The 27,048-nt window shown below is 37.7% G+C and overlaps 2 protein-coding genes across 2 annotated transcripts; one reads left to right on the top strand and one right to left on the bottom strand.

The window, feature by feature from the left end:
- The first annotated feature begins 261 nt into the window (after positions 1-261).
- Positions 262-2,935, top strand: LOC127646915 (protein MANBAL-like). The gene is made up of 3 exons (XM_052130898.1): positions 262-513; positions 1,734-1,896; positions 2,146-2,935. The coding sequence occupies exons 2-3, from the start codon at positions 1,747-1,749 to the stop codon at positions 2,257-2,259; spliced, it is 264 nt and encodes an 87-aa protein (XP_051986858.1). The 5' UTR covers positions 262-513; positions 1,734-1,746; the 3' UTR covers positions 2,260-2,935.
- Positions 2,936-4,653: 1,718 nt separating this feature from the next.
- LOC127646662 (nuclear factor of activated T-cells, cytoplasmic 2-like) lies at positions 4,654-23,476 on the bottom strand. Its single transcript, XM_052130458.1, has 11 exons — positions 23,275-23,476; positions 18,161-19,046; positions 17,827-17,995; positions 13,810-14,012; positions 13,133-13,305; positions 11,632-11,772; positions 8,329-8,384; positions 8,108-8,240; positions 7,688-7,936; positions 6,107-6,421; positions 4,654-4,923 (listed from the first exon to the last, which is right to left on the bottom strand). Exons 1-11 carry the CDS (start codon positions 23,375-23,377, stop codon positions 4,865-4,867), a joined length of 2,487 nt encoding a protein of 828 aa, XP_051986418.1. The 5' UTR covers positions 23,378-23,476; the 3' UTR covers positions 4,654-4,864.
- Positions 23,477-27,048: the final 3,572 nt, after the last annotated feature.

The following is a 27,048-nucleotide window of genomic DNA, read 5'->3' as shown; positions in this document are numbered from 1 at the left end:
AGTAAAATCTGACAACACTGATATCCCACAAATTGTGCTTTACATCAGATTACACTAAAAAAAAAACGCGGTTTCCAGGCTTGTATAGTTAATGCGCATGCGCGTTCTCTAGTTGATTGACAGGCCATGTGATTGGCTCTTTACGTGATTGACGATAAAGAAGGTGATTGGCTCTTTACCTGTAAGGCGGGACTTCCATTCTACATCCGCTGACCGTTGGCTGCCATTGAGAGTTCCGATTTCTCCCATTCCTTTTAATAAAAGTGGCCCGTCTCTGCTATATTCTCTGTGGCTGTACTATAATGCCGCTTGTTCACATAGCTGCCCGAGAGTGTTCCAAAGATGTAACTGACTTGCCTTGAAAGGTGCATTGCTCTTTCTTCATCTCCTGTACAGCAGGTGGCAGTGAAGTGAACATCGAATCCCAAGTGGAAGTACGAGACGAAGTGCGACTGTTTGATCACTCCTTAAACCATTTTACGGCATCACAACAAAGACAATTTATTTCATAAGGTATCTAGTTTGTTTCCATTTTATCTGTAAATGTAATGATTAGTGGTACCGTGTCGACACTGTCTGCAAGCGTGCGGCTCGACGCGTCACAAGTTTAAATCAACGAAGCGGTGTCGCGCAGTGTAGACGCGTTTGCATTCTTTGACTTTGCAATATTTGCATGAATGACTTTAAATACTACACTAGCTAAAAGTACTATGGTATAATTTTTTGTATTATTATTTATAACATACCTTGGTAATCCCATGTTTTGGACATGTACCATGGCATTACCATGTTTCTTTATTTATTTAATTAATTTACCATGACAATAACATGTTTTTTTTACCTTGGTCAGTGTTGGGTAAGTTACTTAAAAAAAAAAAGTAATTAATTAATTACTAACTGCTAATTACATATTCTACAGTGTTATTAGATTATTTTACTAATTAATCTTATTTAAAAAAAATACTATATTACTTTCTTAAACACTTTTCATGGACCAGATGAAAAATACAAGGATAGACATGAAAATGATCTTTTAATTCTTCCAAATAAATCATGTAAAATCATCAAATAAATTATTCATGAGCTAAGAATTTAAAGGGGCAGCGTTAAATTAGAAAACATACATTTTAACATTAGACATTAAATTTCTATTTGAAATTCACTATTGTTTTATATAGAATTGTTCTAGAAGTCTATACAATATTTAACACAATTACATCAGAAGTAATTAATTAAATGACTAAAAATTAAGAGCAATTCCTTTACTTTTTTCAATGAAAAGTCATATAATATCAGTAATTAGTTACTTAGTAATGCATTACACCCAACACTGACCATGGTAATATTATGTTTGTTTTATATTATTTTTAATCCACGTACCATGGCATTTTCTGTGTTTTTATTTAATTATTAAATGTACCATTTTAATGGCATGTTTTTTGGATGTGTACGTTGGTAATATGTTATTCTTAAAAGTACTTTGGATTACCCTGGCATTAACATCTGAGACCACTGTACCATGATACAACCATTGTACTCTATTGTAAGGGTATATGCAGGGCCATAGTAGTGGGGTGAAAGGTGGTAGGGGTCCAGGGGGCCACACAACATATTATAAATTGTATTTTTTAATTGGAAAGTGGCCCAGAACAACCAGATTACCTTGCTATGGCCCTGGGTATGTATATATATGTATGTATTAGTTGAATAACATGGGTGTCTTATATCAACAGATAGCAGAGCAGCATGTCTGCAGATCTGGATCTTTCTCCTCCGGAGGTTTCTGAGCCCACGTTCTTTGAGAGTCTCTTGCGTTATGGATTACTTTTAGGAGCCATTTTTCAACTTGTCTGTATACTTGCAATAATAATACCCACATCTAAGAGCCATGAACAGGTGCGGCCAAGTTATAGGATCAACGTAGAACCTCTCACATAATCTTTGAAACGGCAGTCTTTCCGTTTGCCTTGCAATATCTTGATGTCACAAATTTAAAAATGCTTCAAAACAGTGGTAATCAGTCAATACGATGTATATGGTCTCCATTTTATACCATTATTCTACCATGGTACTGTCACAATACTTATTTGTGGGGTTTATAACTGTAACAGTTGATTTATTCTATGCATTTCATCAATTTTTTAGGTGGAGACTTCAGAGCTGGTTGTCAATCGCACCTCCGAGCAGAACAAAAAGCCAAAGGCACCTGTTCAACAAATCCGACAGAAACTGAAAAAGGAGAGCAAGAAAAAGAGATAGAATATTCATAGTCACCGAGTGTAAATGAGATTGTCTGTGAGAGAGAGTAAAACTGAAGGTGCAACACTAACCTTGTTTACTGACCAGCTGTTGAACAGACCAAGAGGCGTTACGTTTGCGAAGTTTGCATTCACTTTAAACATTTGTCATGTTATCTTTTCTAACGCTACATGATTTTGAGTATATTTTTGGTTATATGTCTTATTTGTTATGAAATGGTTTAAGCAATGCAAAATTGGTGTAATGAGCAAAAGTCTACCCGTGTCGATTGGTTTACTCATAAGTCTTTTATGAGCTTACACCGATAAAGTAAAGCCGATTCATGCATTTACATGACCACACCACACGTGTGTTGGCTTATTAAGCATAATCGTTGTGAAAAGGTGCATTCCATTACGAAATGTAAGAATCGATTATTTAGGGAAAAAGGAGCGATTCTGGACTGTTCTGAAATGAACTAACCAGTTAAAAGCTAAATGCCAGTTGATTAAAGTTGCATGGAGCACGTTTACATGCATTTTCTTAGACTGATTATGATTAAAACAGATTTCATGTATTGGTGTACAGTCATTAATGGCGTAAGAATAAATCAATTGACATGGGTAGATTTTCCCCATTACGCAGATTTTGCGTAATCAACTCTTCAACGCAATGCATGGTATAAAGCTTTTTCAACAAGTCATGTTGTCTGGAGTTTTATGTCTACTGAATATTATTGAAAATATATATATATATATATATATATATATATATGTATATGTATTAACGTTTTATCGGCAGAAAGCTCTAAAAACACTTTAAACTGCAGTACAAGCCATTGAAGAGACCGAATTATCTCACAGCCTCAAAAATCAAAGATGGCGCTGCTGATGTGATAAGGTCACATCCGCTACAAGTCACGCCCACAAGAAGTTACGCCCACTTCAGATAAACTTCAGATAAATTCTGACCCAATAAGTTGGACACATATTCATAAACTGTGTTTGTTGTGTTTTTTTGGACTCCCGAAGCAACCCTACACCTATACATGCACCTAAATATAACCCTAATCACAAGGGTTAAAAATGAAGTTCTGTAAAATTATTAAATATTATGAAAATGTTATACTGAATACAATCAAATCGCTGTCACTAGGTGCGACAGAGAGGAGTGGGCGTGTAGTGGATGTAACTTGCAGGTACAACAAACCGTGTCAAATCGTCTTTATGCTGCTAATACCAGATTCTTGATTTAAACGTTTTGCACATGACATTTTATTTGTAAAACAGATGGTTTATACTCCATCTCTTTGTATGTGTTTACATCGAGCTCCTTGGTCTTAAATGTGACTCTAATGGTGCGTTCACATACAATGCGAATCGAGTGTTTTTTGCGCAATTACATACATGGTCAATGCAGAGACGCGAATTCGCGCCGGCGCGAATCGAACGCGCGAAATCGCTTCATTCGCGCAAGTTGATTGTTGCGAAAGCCTATCAGCATTGAGATTGTCCTGATGTTACTGAATTAGTTGTCGCGGTGTGTGGGCACCCGGAATCGTATGACACAACCTCATACATGTACAGAGACCGGACGAAAAAAGACAACACTTGGTGCGTTCACATACAACGCAAAGAAAATGTTCGCCTCGCATTGCTCGCGCGAGTTTGACCACTGGATTATACATTTGTTTAAACTTGCATTCGCGTGAGTTATGCGAACCCGCGAGTAGCCTATTCCCCTTTCTCTTCTGGAAAAGGTTAGGAGGAGGGGCTTCTACGACTTGGTTCATAGTAAAGTACAACCAATATCTGGAATCAAGTGGACGCACATATTTTCAGAACTTACCAGGTAGTCCAACTTCCTCACCCACTTTCCTCCAAGCGATGTATTTTTTCGTCCGGTCTCTGTACATGTATGACGTTGTGTCATACAATTCCGGATGCCCACACACCGCTACAACAATTTTTTCATCCATTTTTCCAGATTTCTTCTGCAACTACGTCAGTATGTCAGTGACATCTGGACAATATCAATGCTGATAGGCTTTCGCGACAACCCGTCATGCGAATTTCGCGCTCAAGTTGAAAAATGCCGACTTGCGCAAATGAAGCGATTTCGCGTGTTCTAGTCGCATCATTCACTTCATTTGCGCCACCCGGAAAATAATTGTGAATAGTTCTAAAATATTCAAATAGAATCGTAACAAATAAATTTATTTCACAATATATCGTAGCTAATCGTTAGGTAAAGAATTGGAATCGAATTGAATCGTCAGTGCAAAAAATTACACCCCCTACTACAAACACTTGCTTTTTACTATTGCTTGAACCTGCAACTTGTGTCATTGGCCCATATTCTTAAAGCAACAAACCACTCACAGTTGAATCAAAACTAATTTATTTTAAACGCACATTGATAAATATGACCCATATAGTATTTTGATAAAACACTGAACTGAGAAATATAGTCTATATATAAACAAGATAAAGTGAAATCCTTACTTTCCTGTGTACAAATCAAAGATATGGAAAAACAAGCATTTGTAATAGATATCAAGACCAAAAAAAAAAAAAGTTCTTCATCATAGACTGATGCTTTATCTTCAGGCAGGATGTAGCTTTTTTCAGCAGTGGGCATCAGCGTCATTTTTAGGAACAAGGTCCTTCCTTATAACGGCATTCACTGTGGGGAGAAATGTACATAAAATGTATTATAAGATAAGCAAATTACTAGCCTATTGCTCATTCTTTAGATATCTGAACAAACCCCAACCCTAAATATTAAACTTTGATTTGTTACTCTTACTAGTAGTACTGTTTGCACTACGGACTTGAACGAAAAATCTAATTGTTGAGGAGAGGTGTGTTATTGTCTTAGACTTTGAAGGAGGGACCCGAGCCACGTAGACACACCAGAATACAGTATGATGAAATACTGAAGGTGGGCTCATTTGACTTGAGCAAGAAACCACAAAGAATACTCTAGTGATGCCTTAGAAACTTTGAGATTTCGACAATTATATAGCACATCTATGAGGCTTCAGATTTGGCTTCAGATGCTAGTCGGTCAGGGACATGCAACAACACAACGTACTATCCACTAGGCGGTAGCAGAGATTCGTAACCTAGTTATTTACTCTGTTGTTCTGCTGACGTGAGTTTGTGGGTTAAAAAATGGAAACTTTTAGTCTAAATTTAGACATAGGGGACACAAGGGGTAGCTTTCAAAGGTACAACCGGCTTAAAATAGAAACTGAAGCGTTGGCGTCAACGCTTTGTAACGCCTACATTACCCACCGCAAATAAAAACGAAAATATCTTTGTGGTATAATATTAAAATGTGACTTACTTTATTAACTACACAAGCAACCAATATAAACAACAACATGTGCGTGTTCACCAGTGCTTTGTGACTGAATGCTTGGCAAAAAGTAATCAATATTCTGTCCTATTTGTCCCTCTGTATGTGTGGTGGGTCTACTAAGGGCTCGATATTTAACAGGCTTTGCCAGAACCTAAGGCATTGACCCATTTAGTGCAGTCTGATGAGTGGCATACATTAAAGAATGGCAAAGCACACAGTGATCAACATTTAGTGGGTTCCTCTACTTGTAAACATACAAAATGAAGTAAACAACTGGTAACATAATGCCCCTCTTGTGTATTATTCAGTTGTGCAGTCTGACATGCTATGCTAATTTTCCATTATTCTGCCGTTTTATGGCCTACATGCATTATTTATGCATTAAAAAAAAAGTTGTCAGACCGCAGGACAATTCAATCGAACTTCAAAAATGTGATTAAAGGAATTATAAGCATAATATTATACATATATTGCATGATCAGGAGATAGTACGTCCACAAACCATCATCAAGATATGCCTGATCCAGGTTCTCCTGTTTGATGGTGACTCTCACAGGACTGCTGGTTCTCTGATGCTGTATGGGCAGGTATGTCTGATAGCTGTGGACTGGTGGAGACCTCCCTGTGGTTGGGGAAGCCCTTGAGCCGTACGCCTTCTGATGGCTCACAGCAGAGCACAGCTCTGAAATATCAACAGTTGGAAACAACGAAGCAGCTGCTTGGATTGCGTCACCAGCGATGGTGTGCTGGTAAGTGCTGGATCCAAACGGAGACTGCGACGTTGCAGTATGTGTTGTCGCCATCCATGACGTATGACCTGGGAGAGTGGTATTATCGTTAATGAAAACAAACTAAATGAGAACGGTTTTGGAACGAAATAAATTATAACACAATTATGTAAGCTAAACTAAAATGAAATCAAAACGACCATTTATACACAGTATAAAAACTTGACAATGCACGAGACAGAACTGAAAATGAAGTATACCCTAGCCTTAACTTTGGAAGGCCCTGAGAAATTTAAAGCCATTATTCATAGTTAAAATACAACGATGAGCCAAATCATTATGACGACCTGCCTAATATGATGTTATTCCTTTGCGTGCCACAAAACAGTGCCGACCCGGTGAGGCATGGACTCTAAAAGACCCCTGAAGTTGTTCTGTGGAAGCAGCAGATCCTTCAAATCCTGTAAGTTGCGAGGTGGAGCCGCGGTGGATCAGACTTGTTGGTCCAGCGTATCCCGCAGATGCTCTGGGAAATTTGGAGGCCAAGGCAACATCTTGAACTCTTCCAACATGTTCCTTAAACCATTCACAAACAATGCCTGCAGTGTGGCATGGCACATTAACCTGCTGAAAGAGTCCACTGCCATCAGGGAATACCATTGCCATTTAGGGGTGTACCTGGTCTGCAACAATGTTTAGGTAGGTGGCACGTGTCAAATTGACGTCCATATGAAAGGCCAGACCCAGGGTTTCCCATCAGAAAATTGCCCAGAGCATCACAATCCCTCCACCGTCTTGTCGCCTTCCAACAGTGTATCCTGGTGCATCACTTCCCAAGGTAAATGGTACACACGTACACAGTCATCCATGTGATGTTAAAGAAAATGGGACTCCCTCCTCGGACCACTGTCTGTAGGTACTCACCAATGCTGTCTGGGAGCACCCCACAAGCCTTGCCGTTTCAGAGATGCTCTGACCCAGTTGTCTGGCCATAACAATTTGCTCTTATCAACGTTGCTCAGGTCTTTACTCCTGCCCATTTCTGCTGCATTCAACACGTTGACAACGAGAACTGATTGTTCGCTTACCATCTAATCTACCCAGACCTTGACATGTGGCCTTGTTAGGAGATGATCAACATTATTCGCTTCACCTGTGGTCATAATGTTTTGACTCATCAGTGTATATTGTCTAACGCAATAACTTTAGCTAAAGTTATTGCATTTTAAAGTACCTAAATGTATTTACTTAACTGAAAGTTAAAAAAACATACAGTGAAAACCAACGAAAACTAAACTAAATTGAAGACAAACTGAAAATAAAATAGAAATGAAAAATAAATACATTTCTCTGACCTGTAGAGCTTGCGTGGCCTCCTGGCAATGCATGATTGAGCTGGTAGTGGATTGGTGGTTGTTGAAGGTGGTACTGTGTGCCAGTAGGGTACATGCCAGGGTGAGATCGCTGGCACAGGGGTCTGCTTGGCATGATGCATCCATCCGTAAGATGCTGAGGTGGTGGAGACACCCTCATGATGGGGCGTGCAGTACACCCTAACTGTGTATACTGATTTTCTTCGACAGGCTCTGCCTTAATCTGTGGCACTGGAGAAGAAATGAGGTCGGACATAGGTCAAATTAGGCACAAATATTGTGATGGTTTTAATACCATTACACTGTGTACTACAAACCAGGTGTGATGCAACAAGTTTCCATTACCACAATTGCAGCCAATGTGGAACATAATATCTGGAACATAATAAGAAAAGGTTTCACCTGAGAGAGGTGTGTAGGTGAAGTGTTGAGGCTGGCTGTGTTTCTTCTTGCCATTCAGCACGTGAAAGTTGACTTTGACCGGATGATAGATGTTGAGGTCCCGATATGGAGGAATCTCCAAAAACAGCAAGTTCTAGAAGGAACACAACTTACATTAACCATTTAAACCTCATGATTAAAAAAAAACGTATTCTGTTCTCCAAATATTTCACACTACTTACAGCCGTGCTTTTGTCTCTGTAAACTTTTGCTTCAGTCTCCCAGATTTGTAAGTCAACTAAGACAAAAAAAATAAAAATTAGAATGTAGAATAAACACGCAGTACATGTGAATGGTAGAAGCATTTAAAACTGGTGGTTTCTATGGTCTTCTGTGTGGTTGCTGGGGCATTTCTAGGTGGTTGCTAGGGTTTCCAGGGTGGTTACTAGAGTGTTCTGGGTGGTTGCTAGGGTATATAAGGTGGTTTCTATGCTGTTCTGGATGATTGCCAGAGCATTGCTTGGTGGTTGCTAGAGTATCCAGGGTGGTTTCTATGGTGTTCTGGGTGGTTGCTAGTCTGTTGCTAAGTGCTTGCTAGGTTATCCAGGGTGGTTGCTAGGGTATTCTGTGTGGTTGCCAGGGTATTGCTGGGTGGTTGATAGGGTGTCCATTTTGTTCTGTTTGGTTGCCAGGGCGTTTCTAGGTGCTTGCTAGGGTGTCCAGGGTTGTTGCTAGGGTGTTCTGGGTGGTTCCCAGGGTATTGCTAAGTGCTTGCTAGGGTGTCCATAGTGGTTTCTAAGGTAATATTTATGGTTGCTGGGGCATTGCTATGCGGTTGCTTGGATGATCTGTGTGGTTGCCAGGGTACTGCTATGTTGTTGTTAGGGTGTACATTGTGGTTTCTAGAGAGTTCTGAGTGGTTGCCATGGTATTGCTAGGTGGTTGCAAGGGTGTCCAGGGTGGTTTCTAGGATGTTCAGAGTGGTTTCCAGGGCATTGCTAGATAGTTGCTTGGATGATCTGCATGGTTACTAGTGCTGGTGTTGCTAGGTGGTTCCTAGGGTGTCCCGTGTGGTGTCTAGGGTGTTCTGTGTGGTTGCCGGCGGTGTTTCTAGGTGGTTGCTTTGGTGTTCTGTGTGGTTGCCAGGGCATTGCTAAGTGGTTTCTAGTGTGTCCACAGTGATTTCTATTTAGTTTTGTTGTTGTCAGGGCATTGCTAGTTGGTTGCTAGTGTGTCCAAGGTGTTATCTATTGTGTTGCTAGATGGTTTCTTACTGGCCCTTGTCTGAAGGCCCACCTAAAAATATTATGAACACTTACTTTTCATGCTGTTCTTGATATCTTATGACATCTAAACACTTACCATAGTGTATGACTCATTTTAATATTTTCAGTACATAACCAACTACATTTACAAGCCCGTTCAATGTGATAAAATTGCATGGTAGCTCAGCTGATAGAGGGTTGCACTTGTAATGTAAAGGACCGGGGTACAAGACCTGAAGAACATGCGAGTCAACACGTGAATCCAAAGTGTCATAGAAGCATTACAAAATGACATGGTTGTGTTTTTGATCTCACATTTGCATTTATAACACTATCAGTTAGGTTTAGGTCTAAGGTTTAGGGTAGGGAGGTAGTTGTTGTTTATTTAAAATATTAAACTCAAAAACCTCACCTGTTAGGGAGAATATTTAACTTGCTTTTCGTGACACTCAGTGGAAATGTCTCCTCGTAAACTGCCACAATATGTGTAAGGAACCACGTAATTTTTGTGAGATCAGGCTCATAAAATCCCACTCTCCTTCTGCGTTACTTGTGTTCTGCAGCCAAAACTCTGAGTACAGGAAAGGAAAGAGTCTGTGTGCTTGCAGATGCTATCTCTGCAGCATACAACCACATCCGCTCGCACCACACTTCATACCTCAATGGAAAGTGGTGCGAAAGAACTCTGCTTGCGTCACAAAGAACAGGTTGACTTTATAGGCTGCCAGAGTTGTTGTTCATTATATCTTTTATAAAGTGATTGTCAGAATTGCCATTCAGTGATACTGAAATTTCCTCTTTGCTGGATGAAATCATTCTAAATGTTCTTGCCATTTTGGACATTTTCCACAGTCAATCTAAAGCAACTGTTCACCCCAAAATGACAAATCATTTACTCATCCAAACAAGTTTGACTTCCTCTCTTGCACCGAACACAATATCCAGCTGAATATCCAAGCTGCTTTTATCCATAAAATCAAAGTGAATTTTGACCAAGTTTGATTCAGAATTAATATCTTAATGTTACGTACAGTGTGTAGATGTTGAGGTTTATGGCGTTCCGTTTAAACATAGACAGACAACATGGCAGCTATCTACCAGCTGGCTCCCGTTACACTCACCCCCCTAAACCTCACTGCCATCCGGGTCACGGCACCAATGTGACGCTCTTGTTCTACCTGCTCCGTACGGGACTCGAACCTAGGTCTCCGGCATGGGAGGCGGGTGCTCTAACAAGGAAGCTAAAGGCTACAGCCCCTAGCGTCAGTCGCTAGTGCACCTCTTGAGGTCAGGAGAGTGAGCTGGCTCCCGTTACATAGATGCACATGCGTGTATGTGTTTGTCCAGGTTGCTTAGTAAGGCTTATCGCTTTTTTCACTCATGCACTGTTGCAAAGGTTGGTCAAACCAGACTGCAGTAGACTGCAAACCGGAGCTTCATGGCTCCCAGCTGGACCATAATTTTTTCAGGATATGCAAAGCACATCAATATGACTTCAAACAAATCGTATGGTAATTTTGCTCCACAGATGACTGATAGTGCATGGAGAAGTCAAATATTAAAAGAGGTATATGTCAATGGTTGGAGAAGTTATCACGTTATAGCACAAAAGTTCTATTTCCAAGTTTTGTTTGCCATTCTAAAATCCCGTTTTCATCCATGCAAAGTGAGATTAGGATCTGCCCGACACTAGTTCAGTCTGGTAAACGTATGTCTACATAGACTTAAAAATCTTTCTCCTATCCAAACTTAATATGCAGAGATAACTAGAAGTAAAATTTGATCAGCAGATGTGGGGAGTATTCAGGAAGCTGTTTAGAAACAATATTTATTTTTGCAATTTTTGGGGGCGCTAGTGACGCAGAAACTACAAACTTCAACATGAAGTCATTATTCACTGATCATTTCCCCCTCCCCTGCAACTTTCAAATCTCATTCACGTACTTGCAAACATGTCTTGTCAATGAGGGTTGCACCAGGTTTGACGTCAGTGAAACAAATGTCATTGGTTCTTGCTTGTGTCATAACCAAATGCAACGTAACAACGCGCAAATGAGATTGTAGTGTGATGATTTGAGAAGATGGTGTTTTTGTCCTTTTAGAAGCTCGGCAGATTGTGGTCAACACCACTTTCGTTGTTTCGAGAGTCATACAGATTTGAAACAACATGAGGTTGAGTAAATGATGATAGGATTTTCATTTCTGGGTGAACTATTACTTTAACACTGATGATTGTTGCTAAATTAGACAGACGCTCTTACTTACGCTAGTTTAACTCACCATGTGTCTTCTCAAAGAAGATAACCCTGGACTCAGGAGTGAAGTTCTGGCCCCTAAGGACCATCTGTTGTCCACCCAGAACCAAGCAGTGGTCCACGTCCTGACGTTCTACGGTGGGCTGCTCGTGGGCCGACCTCTGAGCTGTACCCAATAAAAATTAATGCAATGCACTCAACATTGAAATTAGCATTATAAAAGAAATGCCCATACAAGTTAACCCTGTAAAGCCTGGCATATGAAATAATTGTCAGAAAATGCAAATATTTTGACATTAAACTGTTTTTAATACCATAAGATAAAAATAAATAAATCGTAAAAAATAAAAAAAAAGATTTATTTTTTTTAATGTATCATATTTGATATATTAGGCTTTAAAGGCTATTATCCTCCTGAGGCCCAGCAATTCATTTTTGTGTAGAATTATTATTTCTTTTTTTATCACATGTATTTTATGCACCAAACACTATATTGACTTTTAAAAAAGGTGAAATCGTGAAACTTTTTTCACTGGGTCTCGGGAACTTATGGTAAGATGACATCATAATAGCTTTTAATGTAAAATAATGAGATCTTTAGAATGACAGTGCATATATAAAAATACACCGAAAATTTACTTTACACTTAAAAGGTATCTTATAAAAAGTATGTCTCAAAATTTTCAAATCTACATGATTTTGTTTGTTTGTGGTGTGCATGAATGTAATGTAATGGTGATTTGGAGATATTCCAAAGTAGGGTTTTCAATAAAATAATATAAAACATTTTAACCAAGCACAAGTTGCTTTTATTTATATAGCAAAAGTATTTATACTTTTTTATATACTGATATATATATATATATATATATATATATATATATATACAGTATATAAAAAAGTTACTTTTTGCACAAGTCTATCGCCATTTTAAATAGATCGATATAAACATTGAAACCACTTTTTTCACAAATAACCACTAGATGATGCCATAAACATGCGAAACGTAAATACCATAGGTTATTTGGCTTGTCAGCTTGAACAGAGAGTGAAACAGAAGCCGTCAGACATTGTGTATCATATTTGATACACACGGCGTTACAGGGTTAAGCTAAATCGACAGCATTTGTAGCATGATGTCAATTACCACGTATAATAATTTCGATTCGTCCCTCGTTATTTAAAAAATAGAAACAAAAATCGTGGTTGCAATGAGGCACTTACAATGGAAGTGAATAGGGGCCAATCTGTAAACATTGAAATACCATTTCAAAAGTATAGTGTCAAGATGTAAACATTAAAAATTTTAACAATTTTAGTATGATAAAATTGCTTACAGGGTTTAGCAGCGTAACTATGTTGTAATACAGGATATCACACTAAATTCTAAATTAATTTGTGTTAATCACTATGATGTCACAAATGCTGTCGAATGAGCTTAACTTGTATTGAACCTGGAATACCTTTAAATGCAAAGATAATATAGTAAACTATTAACTGTTCCATTAAAAACGTTTCATACTAACAGCACTCAATAGTCTGCGAGGCCACTTGAAGAGAGAGCCACTGGCCGCCAGGTTGAGGCACATGGACGCGGAAGACCAGTCTGACTCGAGTGTTTTTCCGTCCAACGTCTGTCTCTCCTTTCTTCAATTCGATGTCAGCATTCCTCAGCTTTAGGATACCAGCACAGTCAAGTCTAAAAATGTGAACACACGTTTAACAGGCAAAACTCTCAAAATAATAACAAATTCAATACAAGTCAACCGTTGTGTGCGACAATGGCTTAGAAAAGAGCGACCAGCAACGTCTTCAGAATTTCTTCCTTTGTGTTACACGAAAGAAAGAAAGTCATACGGGTTTGGAGAGACATGAGAATTTTTCAACTTAGTCTCATGATAAATTCGTAATAGTTCATATGAGAAATCGTAAGACATTGTACGACTTGCTTGTACGTAAAGGTACGACTTTTATTTCCAAAGAGAATAATTATTGACCAGCCGATCAACAAATTAAATTTCAAATCGATATTAAGACTTCTAATGGGACCAGTTTGGAATTTTCATTTTTGAGTTTACAGTTACTTTCGAAAAAATAGTAGAAAAAGTAGATTCTTGCCAACTTTTTTTTTATCCACATTTTCTAATTATAAAAAGGATATATTTGAGGATATAAAGTATCTGCTATATCTGAGCCCTCTTACACTGCTCGCATGTTCTCCTTGGGTTCCAGGGGCACCTCTAAAACTTTGGTTCCGTTCAGTATTCGTTCTTGACTGCTTGTGGTGACTGTCTTGCCAGTGATGCGGTGGACTTGGTAGAACGCGTGCTGTCTGAGGTTCCTGTCATCAGACGTACCGATGAAGATCTGCAGAGCTAGCGGCTCTGTCCCAGTGTAACCTTGTAACTGAGATAGTTAATTAACCACGGTTAATATCTGCACATACATCACAATACTGTAAAAATCATCTTTATAGTGAGCAATCTATCATCTAGTTATAAAATCGTATATCTTTTTTTTTATCTTTCTATTAGCTATACATAACCAAAAACATGACACATGTAATATGTTATGTCATAACATATACCACAACACAACACATAACACAACAGAACATAAATCATAACATGACACATAACATAACACATGTTATATGTTGTTATATGCTATGTACACAACATATAACATGTAACATAATATATAACATAACATAACACAACATGACATATAACAACACATACCATAACACACGTTATATGTTGTTAAATGTTATGTTATAACACAACACAACATATAAGATCCAGTAGCATAACACAAAACATAACAGTTACGAGGAGGAGGACGTGGCCAGGACATTATGGAGCGTGGCCGGTGCTGAATCAGCTGATCAGTGGGAGAGCAACATAAGGGGAAGCTGGAGACACCGGTTCAAGAGAGCGAGAGAGAGAGAGAGAGAGAGAGAGAGAGAGACGCACGTGGCCACGTTGCATGTGTGCCTGTTTATGTTTGTTTAAGTTCCTTGTTTAAGTTAATTTATGCATTAAAAATATATGTTGATTGTTCAGCCGGTTCCCACCTCCTTGCCCATCCTTTACCTGTTACAATAACATATAACATGATATAACACATGTTATAGGTTGTTATAAGTTATAACATATAGCACAACAAATACATATACAGTAATAACATAACATAAAATAACATGTTAAGCCTATATTTTGTTATGTGTTATACATGCATCATAACACAGCACAACTACATATACATACAGTAACATAACATAACACAAAACATTACATACTGTATAACAACACATAAACTTATAACATAACAGATAACACAACATAATATATAACATCACATAACATAACACATGTTATACATTGTTATATGTTATGCTATAACACAACAAAACATATAACATACCGTAACATAAAACAAACCTATAACACATAATATAATATAAAATGTTATATGTTATGTTATAACACAACACAACATATAAGATACAGTAACATAACATATAACACATGTTATATGTTATAACATACTAACACAACAAATACATATACACTAACGACATAACACAAAACAATAACAACATAACACATGTTAAGCCAATATATTGTTATATATTATAACATACAACACAGCCTAACATTACATATAACAACACATAAACATATAGCATAACATATAGCATAATACATATCACAACGTGACATACAACAAATAACATAACACATGTTATATGTTATGTTATAAAACAACACAACATATAAGATCAAGTAACAGCACAAAACATAACAGTTACGAGGAGGAGGGCGTGGCCAGGACATTATGGAGCGTGGCCGGTGCTGAATCAGCTGATCAGTGGGAGAGCAACATAAGGGGAAGCCGGAGACACCGGTTCAAGAGAGAGAGAGAGAGAGAGAGAGAGAGAGAGAGAGAGACGCATGTGGCCATGTTGCATGTGTGCCTGTTTATGTTTGTTTAAGTTCCTTGTTTAAGTTAATTTATGCATTAAAAATATATGTTGATTGTTCAGCCGGTTCCCACCTCCTTGCCCATCCTTTACCTGTTACAATAACATATAACATGATATAACACATGTTATAGGTTGTTATAAGTTATAACATATAGCACAACAAATACATATACAGTAATAACATAACATAAAATAACATGTTAAGCCTATATTTTGTTATGTGTTATACATGCATCATAACACAGCACAACTACATATACATACAGTAACATAACATAACACAAAACATTACATATAACAACACATAAACTTATAACATAACAGATAACACAACATAATATATAACATCACATAACATAACACATGTTATACATTGTTATATGTTATGCTATAACACAACAAAACATATAACATACCGTAACATAAAACAAACCTATAACACATAATATAATATAAAATGTTATATGTTATGTTATAACACAACACAACATATAAGATACAGTAACATAACATATAACACATGTTATATGTTATAACATACAACACAACAAATACATATACACTAACGACATAACACAAAACAATAACAACATAACACATGTTAAGCCAATATATTGTTATATATTATAACATACAACACAGCCTAACATTACATATAACAACACATAAACATATAGCATAACATATAGCATAATACATATCACAACGTGACATACAACAAATAACATAACACATGTTATATGTTATGTTATAACACAACACAACATATAAGATCAAGTAACAGCACAAAACATAACAGTTACGAGGAGGAGGGCGTGGCCAGGACATTATGGAGCGTGGCCGGTGCTGAATCAGCTGATCAGTGGGAGAGCAACATAAGGGGAAGCCGGAGACACCGGTTCGAGAGAGAGAGAGAGAGAGAGAGAGAGAGACGCACATGGCCACGTTGCATGTGTGCCTGTTTATGTTTTTTTAAGTTCCTTGTTTAAGTTAATTTATGCATGAAAAATATATGTTGATTGTTCGGCCTGTTCCCACCTCCTCCTTGCCCATCCTTTACCTGTTACAATAACATATAACATGACATAACACATGTTATATGTTGTTATAACATATAACACAACAAATATATATACAGTAACAACATAACATAACATAAAATAACATGTTAAGCCTATATTTTATTATATGTTATACATGCATCACAACACAGCACAACTACATATACATACAGTAACATAACATAACACAAAACATTACATATAACAACACATAAACTTATAACATAACAGATAACACAACACATAACACAACATAATATATAACATAACACATGTTATACATTGTTATATGCTATGATATAACACAACAAAACATATAACATACCGTAACATAACACAAAACATATAACATCACACATAATATAATATAAATGTTATATATTATGTTATAACACAACACAACATTTAAGATACAGTAACATAACACTAAACAATAACATATCACATGTTAGGCCTATATATTGTTATATGTTATAACATACAACACAACACAGCACAACAAATTACACATACAGTAACATTACGTATAACAACACAAACATATAACATAACATATAACAACACATAACACATGTTCAATGTTTTTACATGTTATATATATATGTTATGTTATAACAAATAGCACAATATAACATAAAGAAGACACATAGTATCATATCAACACAAACATTACACAACAAATCATAACAACATCACAACAAGAACATAAAACACAACATAACATATAACAAAACAAGTAATAATGAGGTAATAAATCTTCACTGTGGAATAATGATGTAGATATCCATACCTAATCGACTGAATGGTTTAATCAGTGTAGGTGATATGACATATTGACTCAGCGATAGCAAAGACAAAAACACGAATCCTCATTTCCCTACATTTGGACACAGCACAATGCATTGTAACAGGGAAATATCATCACCACAATCATTGCGTTATCTCTCTCTATCTCCCCCTCTTCTCTCTTATCAAGCTCTTCACTGACAAGCACCTCAGTTTCACCAAAACGGTTTTTGCACAAACTTTTGTGGGCATTTTCACATGCAGTCATTCTCTTGAATCCTCACATTCATTGACCACTCATACTTACAATACAACGAACAGATTTCCTTACTCCTTCTCATTTTATCTTTCTTATACACACACAATGGCTTTGTCCTCAAATTACCTGAACGACCGGGTGGCCTCCAGAAGATGCTTTGACGGCCCCTCGACTGCCCTCTGTCTCATAATGGGCTCGGTGGTGTGGCCTGGGCTGAACCTCAATTCTGAGCTCGTACTGATCAGAACTGCTGGGAAGAGGCCAGTCCAGCGCAGGCAGGGCAGCTACAGGTACACTGAGGATTAAGATAATGGTTAATCTATCACAATAACCATCACAGTTTCATTTTGTCTGTCTCAACTTTGTCAAGGAATCACTTTGGATTATTCAGTCTCTTCCAAATGAATAAATGTAAATGTATGACTATTGCTGTGTCATTAAATGATCTGGTATTTCATACCTACAAACCCCTGCGAGTGTCTGACTGGACCAGCCGGCTGGCATGAAATAGCAAGTTTGCATTGTGAATTCTTTCTTCACTTCCGGCATGGCTGAGAACAGACCTGCTTGGTTATCCGTGTAGATCGTATAATCTAGATTGGGTCGGACAATCTTGGTGGGAATCGGTTTTGTCAGGTTGCTACTGAGGTTGCTCAAAGAATCTTCCAAGTTTGCCAGATGCCCACAAAACTCCAGAGGCTCATCTGGCCCAAAACGTGGACTTTGAGATCTTTGGGTCTGGTACTGATCGTAGGTGCGTTTGCCCTGTGGAGAAGCCGACCTGGAACCTGGACGTGGTGAAGAAGATCGCCGGTCCAAGAAGGTCTCTTCGGTAATGCTGGTGCGAGGGGACGTGTTAGGGGAACCAGATGCTTGGATGGCCTGGAGCCTCGGGCAAAGGTCCGCTTCTGTTACTCCAACCAAACTTCCACCACCGCAAGGAGAGATGCAAGGGGAATATCCATCTGAGTGCCAACTAGTGGAGGAGGTACTACTAGCTGGACTCAGGCATTGGCTCTCTCTGTAGGGCATATCGTACCTGGGCACGGTCAACATGGGGCATTTTATGTCCAGAGGGGTGGTGTGGACATGGTCACGATGATGGTGCAGATCAGAACAAGTGATCTCAATTCTTGGGCTGTTGCTTTGGTGAGCAGCAGGATGGGCAGCAAGCGATGGGGAGTACCCAAATGATTGTCTGAGATCAGTCTGCTCGTAGGTAAGAAGGTCATCAGAGGCAAGATGGTGAGAGAATTCGGTGAGGGACTCTTCGCCGTATAGGTCTTGATTAAAACAGGGGGACGTCCGATTGATATCCTGGTTCGAGGAAACACCATATTCCTCCGCTGAAAAACAAGAATGAAAACACTTTAAAGGAATATTCCGGGTTTATTAGAAATTGAGCTTAACTGACAGCATTTGAGGCACCACAAGTGGTTGATTACCACAAAAATGAATCTCGACTCTCGACTCATCCCTGCTTCTCTTTAAAAAATTTAAAAATACAGTGAATGTGGCCTATTCTGTAAACATTAATACACTCCATGTTTCAAAAGTAAAGCTCCAAGACATAAACAATTAGCATTTTAAAGGAATAGTTTAGGTTCAATACAAGTTAAGCTCAATCGACAGCATTTGTGGCATAATGTTGAATACCACAATAAATTTGTTTTGACTCGTTCCTCCATTTCTTTAAAAAAAGCAATCGAGGTTACAGTGAGACACTTATAATAGTGTCTGGGTAATATAGTGTCATAAAAGTGAATGCGGACAATTTTTTAATGTTAAAATACTTTTTCAAATTTATAACCACAAGACATAATGGATATGTGTATAACATGATTTTAGTTTGATATAATCACTTATAAACATTTTCTTTGTAAAGTTATAGCAAATTTTACAACTTCGTTTCAATGACGAGGTAATGTCAACGAACCCTAAAACAACTGTCCAAATGACAAATTATAAAACATACAGCTAAAATAATAAACAAGTGTTAACAGAAGAATTAATGCAAGAGCTTTCATAAAATTATAAGCATCACATTTCTGTTTTTAAACCCTCTAAAAATTGGCCCCATTCACTTCCATTGTAAACACCTCACTGTAACCTCGATTTTTGCTTTTTTTAAAAGATGAGGAATGATTCCACCCCTAGAGTTGTGAGTTTGAATCAAGGGTATGCTGAGTGACTCCAGCCAGGTCTCCTAAGCAACCAAATTGGCCCGATTGCTAGGGAGGGTAGAGTCACATGGGGTAACCTCCTCGTGGTCATGATTGGTGGTTCTCGCTCTCAATGGGGCACGTGGTAATTTGTGCCTGGATTGCGGAGAGTAGTATGAGCCTCCACATGCTGTGAGCCTCCACGGTGTCACGCACGTGTCAAGCCACATGATTAGATGTGCGGATTGACGGTCTCAGAAGCGGAGGCAACTGAGGCAATCTTTGGAGGCAATCTGGGAGGCAACCGCCACCTGGATTGAGGTGAGTAACCGCGCCACCATAAGGACCTACTAAGTAGTGGGAATTGGGCATTCCAAATTGGGAAAAAAGGGGAATGAGTCAATATGAATTTTTTTGGTAATCATCATTATGCCACAAATGCTGTCAATTTAGCTTAACTTGTATTGAACCCAGAACATTCCATTAACATGAGTTTAGTGTGATAAAATCACTCTCTAAACTTTTATGTGAAGATATATACAATTTTCTACTTTGTTGCCATGATGATGTAACGCCATAAACACTAAAATCGTGATTTTAACAAGTTAACAGCTCAAATCAGGGGCATACTGGCTGTCGGGAGCACTGGGCATTTTCCCGGTGGGCCGCGGGTACAGGCGATATAGGTGGCTGCCCTGGGCTCCAACATGTCCGCACAGACACCATTTGAGACTGAATATTCAAAAAAGTCTGTAAAGAGAAGCCAGTAAAATTTATCCTGAAATTGCTTACACGTCTTATTAAATTTATGTATGTACACATTCGTTCCACAACCTCATTTTTTGACATCCAAATCAGAATAATGGTGACAACCAAAGACAACCTATGAAGTATAAGATGAGCTCTGAATAATCACAAAATGACCAATAACTGCAATTTACAAGCAGTGTATATAAAATCTGCAAACAGTAAGGCTTTGAGCAGTACATAGTCATTTGCATAATTTATTCATCCTGCAGGAAACTGAAGTGCAGCTTGCTGAATAATGCTCACATCTGATAAAAATGGCTATTTGAGTCTTATTTTGTTTAAAGGATAGCAGAAACATTCTTCACTTTTTCTCAAGAATAATCTGTGCGGAAGGAATTAAACTGGGGCGGCTGTGGCTCAGGTGGTACAGCGGGTTGTCCACTAATCGCAGGTTCGATTCCCGGCCCACATGACTCCACATGCCGAAGTGTCCTTGGGCAAGACACTGAACCCCAAGTTGCTCCCAATGGCAGGTTAGCTAGTGCCTTGCATGGCAGCTCTACCGCCATTGGTGTGTGAATGTGTGTGTAAATATGAGAATGGGTGAAAGCGCTTTGAATACCGCTAATGTTAAAAAGGTGCTATATAAGTGCGACCATATACCATTTAAAACTCTGCAGATATAAAGATTCACATAGAGTTAAAATATGAGAAATTAATCTGCAAAATATCTGCAAAGTTCTACACTTTAAGAGGTATGTTTGTTTTGTTATACGTTTGTTAATATTTATATATGTACATATTCTGGCCAACTTTGTTTTCATAGATTAACATTTACACATAGTTATGTGAGTAATTGACGTGAAAATTTAAGCATTGTCATTAGTCTCCTGCTGTGTGACACTTTCTTCATTTTATGATTTTGTATAGCTATATATACATATATATATATATATATATCATATCATATATTACATATAAGACAATGTTTTTTTGCACTTCTAGAAAAAAGCTGAATGTCACTTTGCTTAAATTAGTTCAGATTTACTATATAGTCTAGTCAAAAAAGAATTAATAATGTTGACAAATTATACAGACGTAAAATTTGTCAACATTATGAACCATTTTGAACAGCACACTATATAGTAGTAAATGTGAACTAATTTAAGCAAAGTAAAGTCAAGCCCATGGGTGGGGTCAATGAGCATCAACAGGTTAAAATTTTCAAAGAAATGCTGACTTGTCACAGCATCTAAAATACACATTTTCCCTTGTACTTTCATGTACATTTTAACCTAACATCTGTATGTTGGGAAAAAAGTTTTCGGACATGTTATTTGTCTGATCTATAAAGTCCTTATTTTAGTGCTTTCTCCAAAAAATCCACTCATCACATTTACAGTGGTTTTAAATGTTTATGAAGTTGACAATTTTTGCTCTGTGGGGCCATGGTCATGACTAGCAGTCAACTGAAATTGAGCCGGAAAATGAAATAAATTAGCTTGTGTGTTATGTTATGGTATGGTGTGCTGTGCTGTGGGCCGGATTTGGTGGGCGGCTCTGGGTCAGAAAGTCCAGGGCCACTTTTTTGTCCCAGTCCACCCCTGACTCAAATAATGCACAATTTTAACAGAAGAATGAATGTAAGTGCTTTTACACAATTATAAGCTACACATTTCTACCTTTTAAGTTTAAACCCGCCAAAAATCATCCCAATTCATTTCCACTGTAAGTCCCTCACTGTAACAAAATAAATTTTTCTGCTAATCAACATTATGCCACCAATGCAGTCCATTGAGCTAAATTGGATAAAATATATTCCTTTCAAAAGCCATTTAATTACCATTTTAGTTGTGTTTCACAATATGAGTGTCACATCTGAACATTAAGAGGAAATTGTGGTAATGAAACATATCAGTGACTATATAGGAATTGGCCAATTCCTTTTCAAGTCAATCATTTTTCAGTCCGGTTTCAAAACTTTTTTGGTACATTAATACTGTATGCTTCAATGTCTGATTAATACTTCTTGATTGGAGCTTCATTGTAATCTTTAAACCGACCATCATAATGGTTATTGGCCAGAGTAAATATAATCACCACTGTCGGCCACAAATGTCTAAATTGGTGCATCATTAGAAGAGATTATTCAGAACATTTTACACCAAGTAGGCCATTCCTTGCATGAATAGAAAGCTATTGAGTAAGAAAACAAAACAATTTCGATGCATTGAATGTCTTTGGTTTCTCAAAGTGGGTAAACAACTTTTAAACCCAATGCATGCTGTTGGGTTCCATGCATACAGTAATACCATTTATCTTTTTGGACATGACCATGATAGCAATATAGTAGTGCTCTTTGAATTTTCTTGGAGAATCATGTAAAACCATGGTATATATTAAAGTACCGTTAAATAACCATATGATCCGTCACTGTACCTGAGTTTATTTTTGTTTTGTTTTTGGGGTTTTTGGGCAAAATTACCTACATTCAAATTATTTAGCCAACATTTGAACCCGTTAAAACATCATTGCATTAATTATAAAGAATTCGAGGACAGAAAATGCAGTTGTTTTGGAAGGGATGCACGTCAAATGGTATACAACTCTTATTTCCAACCAGAAATAAACTTTCCCAAAATAAAATTTGAAGTCGACTAACCTGGGTCATCTGGAGGTAAGTCATTGCCGGGTTGGTTGTATGGAAAAAGTAATGAAAAATCCAGCTCCTCTTGTCCATCAATGTTGTCATATATATTACTCATTTGGCAAGTTTTCCAGCCAACGTTTCCCAAATGAAAATGAGCTGAAAACCAAAAAATGAATAGTTGCAGAGTTTAATGCAGACTAAACCCGTTTCGCGATGGTTGGGCGATAATCGTCAGAGATCTACTTTTGGTTTGATTGCGTGAGAGCACAAAAGATGCTCAAACAGACCCGCAACAGCTTCCTGTTTGAAAAGAAACTCCATAGATATCTACGAGAAACTCCCTCACAAACCTCGACACCCGAAACTAACAAGGAATCAAACGTTTATAAGATTTGCTCAGAAAGTTGTGTGAAAAGTGTATGTAAAATCTCCGAATCCTGTAGTCACCCAAAGGTCTATCAGGAGCTGTCGCGATAGGCTACTTATCTGTTTAGTATCTCTAATATTAAAATGTTTTTTTTATTATTATTATTATTATATATATATATATATATTACAATACTATTCTTATATACATGTAGGCTACTATAAAACCATTAACCACCACAAGCATTTGGGTTTGGCGTTAAGATCATTGCACAACCTCAGCAATAATCATACACACAAACTATATATTTTGATATTTGTCCATATCTAAGTCACATGGCCATATATTTTAATTGAGGTTGGGTTGTTAGAATTGGACTGAGTCTGAAATGTATCTGTAAATCATACTTGTGGCACAAATGACATGTAAATGATGCGAACAATGTCATTGTTTTTATAATAATTCCCGCGGTTTACACATGTCGACCCTCACTGATGCACGCGCCTGTGTGTTTCTTAACAACAACAATGGCTCCATCTGCTGGGGTGACCTTTGACAGCGACTTTGCCTTTAAAATGGGTAGTTGACATACTTTACTTCTAAAATTACTTTTAACAATACTTTATAACTCTTGCGTAATTAATACGCTTGCAATGTATAGAGTAATCAGAAGTACATTTTTTTAATTCCAGTTTGCAACCATAAAATCTACAGGTAAAAGGTTTTTATAATCTTGACATTATTTTGTATTCATAAAGCACAACTTGACTGTTGTTCTTTATTTTATTATTTTATTGTGTTTCACGAATGAAGCAAGGGTTGTAACACCAGTGACAAATTCTCTTAAAAGATGAATTATCCAAGATGGTGTCAATGGAATCACAACGCATACACTTTCACATGAACATTTAACAATGTTACACCAATGATGTATTTAAGTGAACCGTGTGAGCAAAATGCAGTTAAAATGTTAAATAATACTTTTTCAGCACGGTTGGATGATCATGCACAGTCTCTGAACTTTAACCTTGGAAGTTCTTATGAAATGACCAATAAAAAGTTGTGGAAAATTGTAATGTTGAAAAACACCAATCATAGGCATCTACAGGATTTAATCGGAGGGTGCGCACCCTATGGTGCGGGGCGCCCAATGGGGGGTGGGGGTCCGGGTGCATGCTCCCCCGTAAGATTTTGTAATTATTTACAAAAAAGCATTCAGCTCTGGTGGCTTTGAGAGGAGCTTTTTTGTCTCGAGTATGAGTAGCGTTCATGTAACTACTGGCTAAAAGCATTTCTTAACTGTTCAGAACAAATGTGGTCTCGCTCAAAAAAAAGCAAAATGCACAACAACGAAAAGAGCAGAACGCTGGTGTCTCGAGACGTGTTTTTGTCCGTTGAAGAGGCTCTTTTTAACTTGATACAGCTTTTTAAAATGCAGCGCTCCCACGAGAGATGCTAAAACATAGTGAAATGTGATGAATACATCTCATTAGCGAATGTTTACATGGAAAAACATTGAAAAACAGAGATGAACGAATTGTACTGAATCACATATCGATTTAGACCGTGTTGCAAGCCCATATGGCCAATTCACTGAAAAGAACCGACTCAAAAAACGATTCTTCGCAAATTGGGCATCGCTAGTTCTTTTGAAAAGCCAACAGAAATACGGGACACACTTCGTGATTGATGAAATGTTCTGAGAGTAAATATTTCTGAGGTCAGTCGGAGCACTCATGGTATGCACAGTGTGTTACGGCCGTACAGCTGTAGGTGCCACTGACACCTATGACATGAAATCAAGGGACAAACTTACTTTTTAACTTATTTAAATGATTAATTACTTATTTTGTTTTGCGCACTTGTTTGGCCTTGCACTAATGCTTCACCAACAATCATCCGTGCGATTTTCTAATCAGCCAATGGTGTGGCATCAGTGCAGTGCATAAAATCATGCAGATACGGGTCAGGAGCTTCAGTTAATGTTCACGTCAACCATCAGAATGGGGGAAAAATGTGATCTCAGTGATTTGGACCGTGGCATGATTGTTGGTGCCAGATGGGCTGGTTTGAGTATTTCTGGGATTTTCATGCACTTAAGTCTCGAGAATTTATTCAGAATGGTGCCCAAAACAAAAATCATCCAGTGAGCGGCAGTTCTGTGGACAGAAACATGTCATTGATGAGAGAGGTCAACAGAGAATGGCCAGACTGGTTTGAATATGACAAAGTCTGCGTTAACTCAGATAACCACTCTGTACAATTGTGGAGAGAAGCATATCATCTCAGAATGCTGTTCTGAGATGTGGGTTGGCGCTGTGTTGGCGGCACAAGGGGGACCTACACAATATTAGGCAGGTGGTTTTAATGTTGTGGCTGATCGGTGTATATATATATATATATATATATATATATATATATATATATATATATATATACACACTGTATATACAATTATTAAGACAGTTACTGCATTAGTACTTTAAAGAAAATTGCCCATTTTATTTGTCAACAACACAAATACTTAATGTTTCCTTGATGTTAGCCAGTAATTTGTAACCAGATCACTCCACTTTTATTATTTTCACTTCTTTTAAAGAACTAAACTGTGCTCTCGTCTCGTACCCTGCCATGCCACTATGATTTATTACAACTGTTGCTAAGAATTACAACCATTTATTGCTGTCATTATCCATTATCACCCATTATTTCTGCTCCATTGTGCGTATACTCTTCTCTTGTGTATTACCACATCAACCAAATGTTTTTGATTTTTTTTTCTGATAGACATTACATTTCCCAAGCACATTTCTTCTCATGCATGGCTTCTCCTCTCTACTTCATAAAGAAAACATGTTTGGTCTCCCCAATCTTAAATATTTTAATAAATTCATGTTAACTTGTGTAGGAACTCAATTGTCCCAATCACACTATAGGCAATAAGGAACCTTGATAATGCTCAAGTCTTGAGCCATAAATGTTTTATTATTATTAAACTGCTTTTTTTGCGCAGCCATCTAATTCAATAGTTACTTGGTGACATTATATGGAATTTTCATGTGTTGGATATTGTGCAATGGTTATGCCAATTTTTTATTTGTATTTTTATATATATACTCATCCATTTACATTTATGCATTTAGCAGACGCTTTTATCCAAAGCAACTTACAGTGCACTTATTACAGGGACAATCCCCCCAGAGCAACCTGGAGTTAAGTGCCTTGCTCAAGGGCCCAACAGTGGCATCTTGGTGGTGCTGAGGCTTGAACCCCCGACCTTCTGGTCAGTAAACCTGAGCCTCTACCACTGAGCCACCACTGCCCCAATGCTTACCATCCAATATGGTAAGCATTCAATACCATGGTATCTATCAAAATACCATAGTATTTATTACTTTGACGCCACTGTGTCATGGTAA

This window comes from Xyrauchen texanus, chromosome 7, assembly GCF_025860055.1.
Source record: "Xyrauchen texanus isolate HMW12.3.18 chromosome 7, RBS_HiC_50CHRs, whole genome shotgun sequence".
Taxonomy (NCBI): Eukaryota; Metazoa; Chordata; class Actinopteri; order Cypriniformes; family Catostomidae; genus Xyrauchen; species Xyrauchen texanus.
This window is presented reverse-complemented; position numbering and strand designations above follow the sequence as displayed.

What these genes read in the sequence shown, in the direction of transcription:
- LOC127646915 (XM_052130898.1), top strand. Translation starts at nt 1,747, where the DNA reads ATGTCTGCAGATCTGGATCTTTCTCCTCCGGAGGTTTCTGAGCCCACG. An exon ending in CATCTAAGAGCCATGAACAG is followed by an intron (nt 1,897 to 2,145) that starts GTGCGGCCAAGT and finishes TCAATTTTTTAG; the next exon opens with GTGGAGACTTCAGAGCTGGT.
- LOC127646662 (XM_052130458.1), bottom strand. Translation starts at nt 23,377, where the DNA reads ATGAGTAATATATATGACAACATTGATGGACAAGAGGAGCTGGATTTT. An exon ending in GAGGCCACCCGGTCGTTCAG is followed by an intron (nt 14,013 to 17,826) that starts GTAATTTGAGGA and finishes TAACTATCTCAG; the next exon opens with TTACAAGGTTACACTGGGAC. An exon ending in CTTCTTTGAGAAGACACATG is followed by an intron (nt 8,385 to 11,631) that starts GTGAGTTAAACT and finishes TTTTTGTCTTAG; the next exon opens with TTGACTTACAAATCTGGGAG.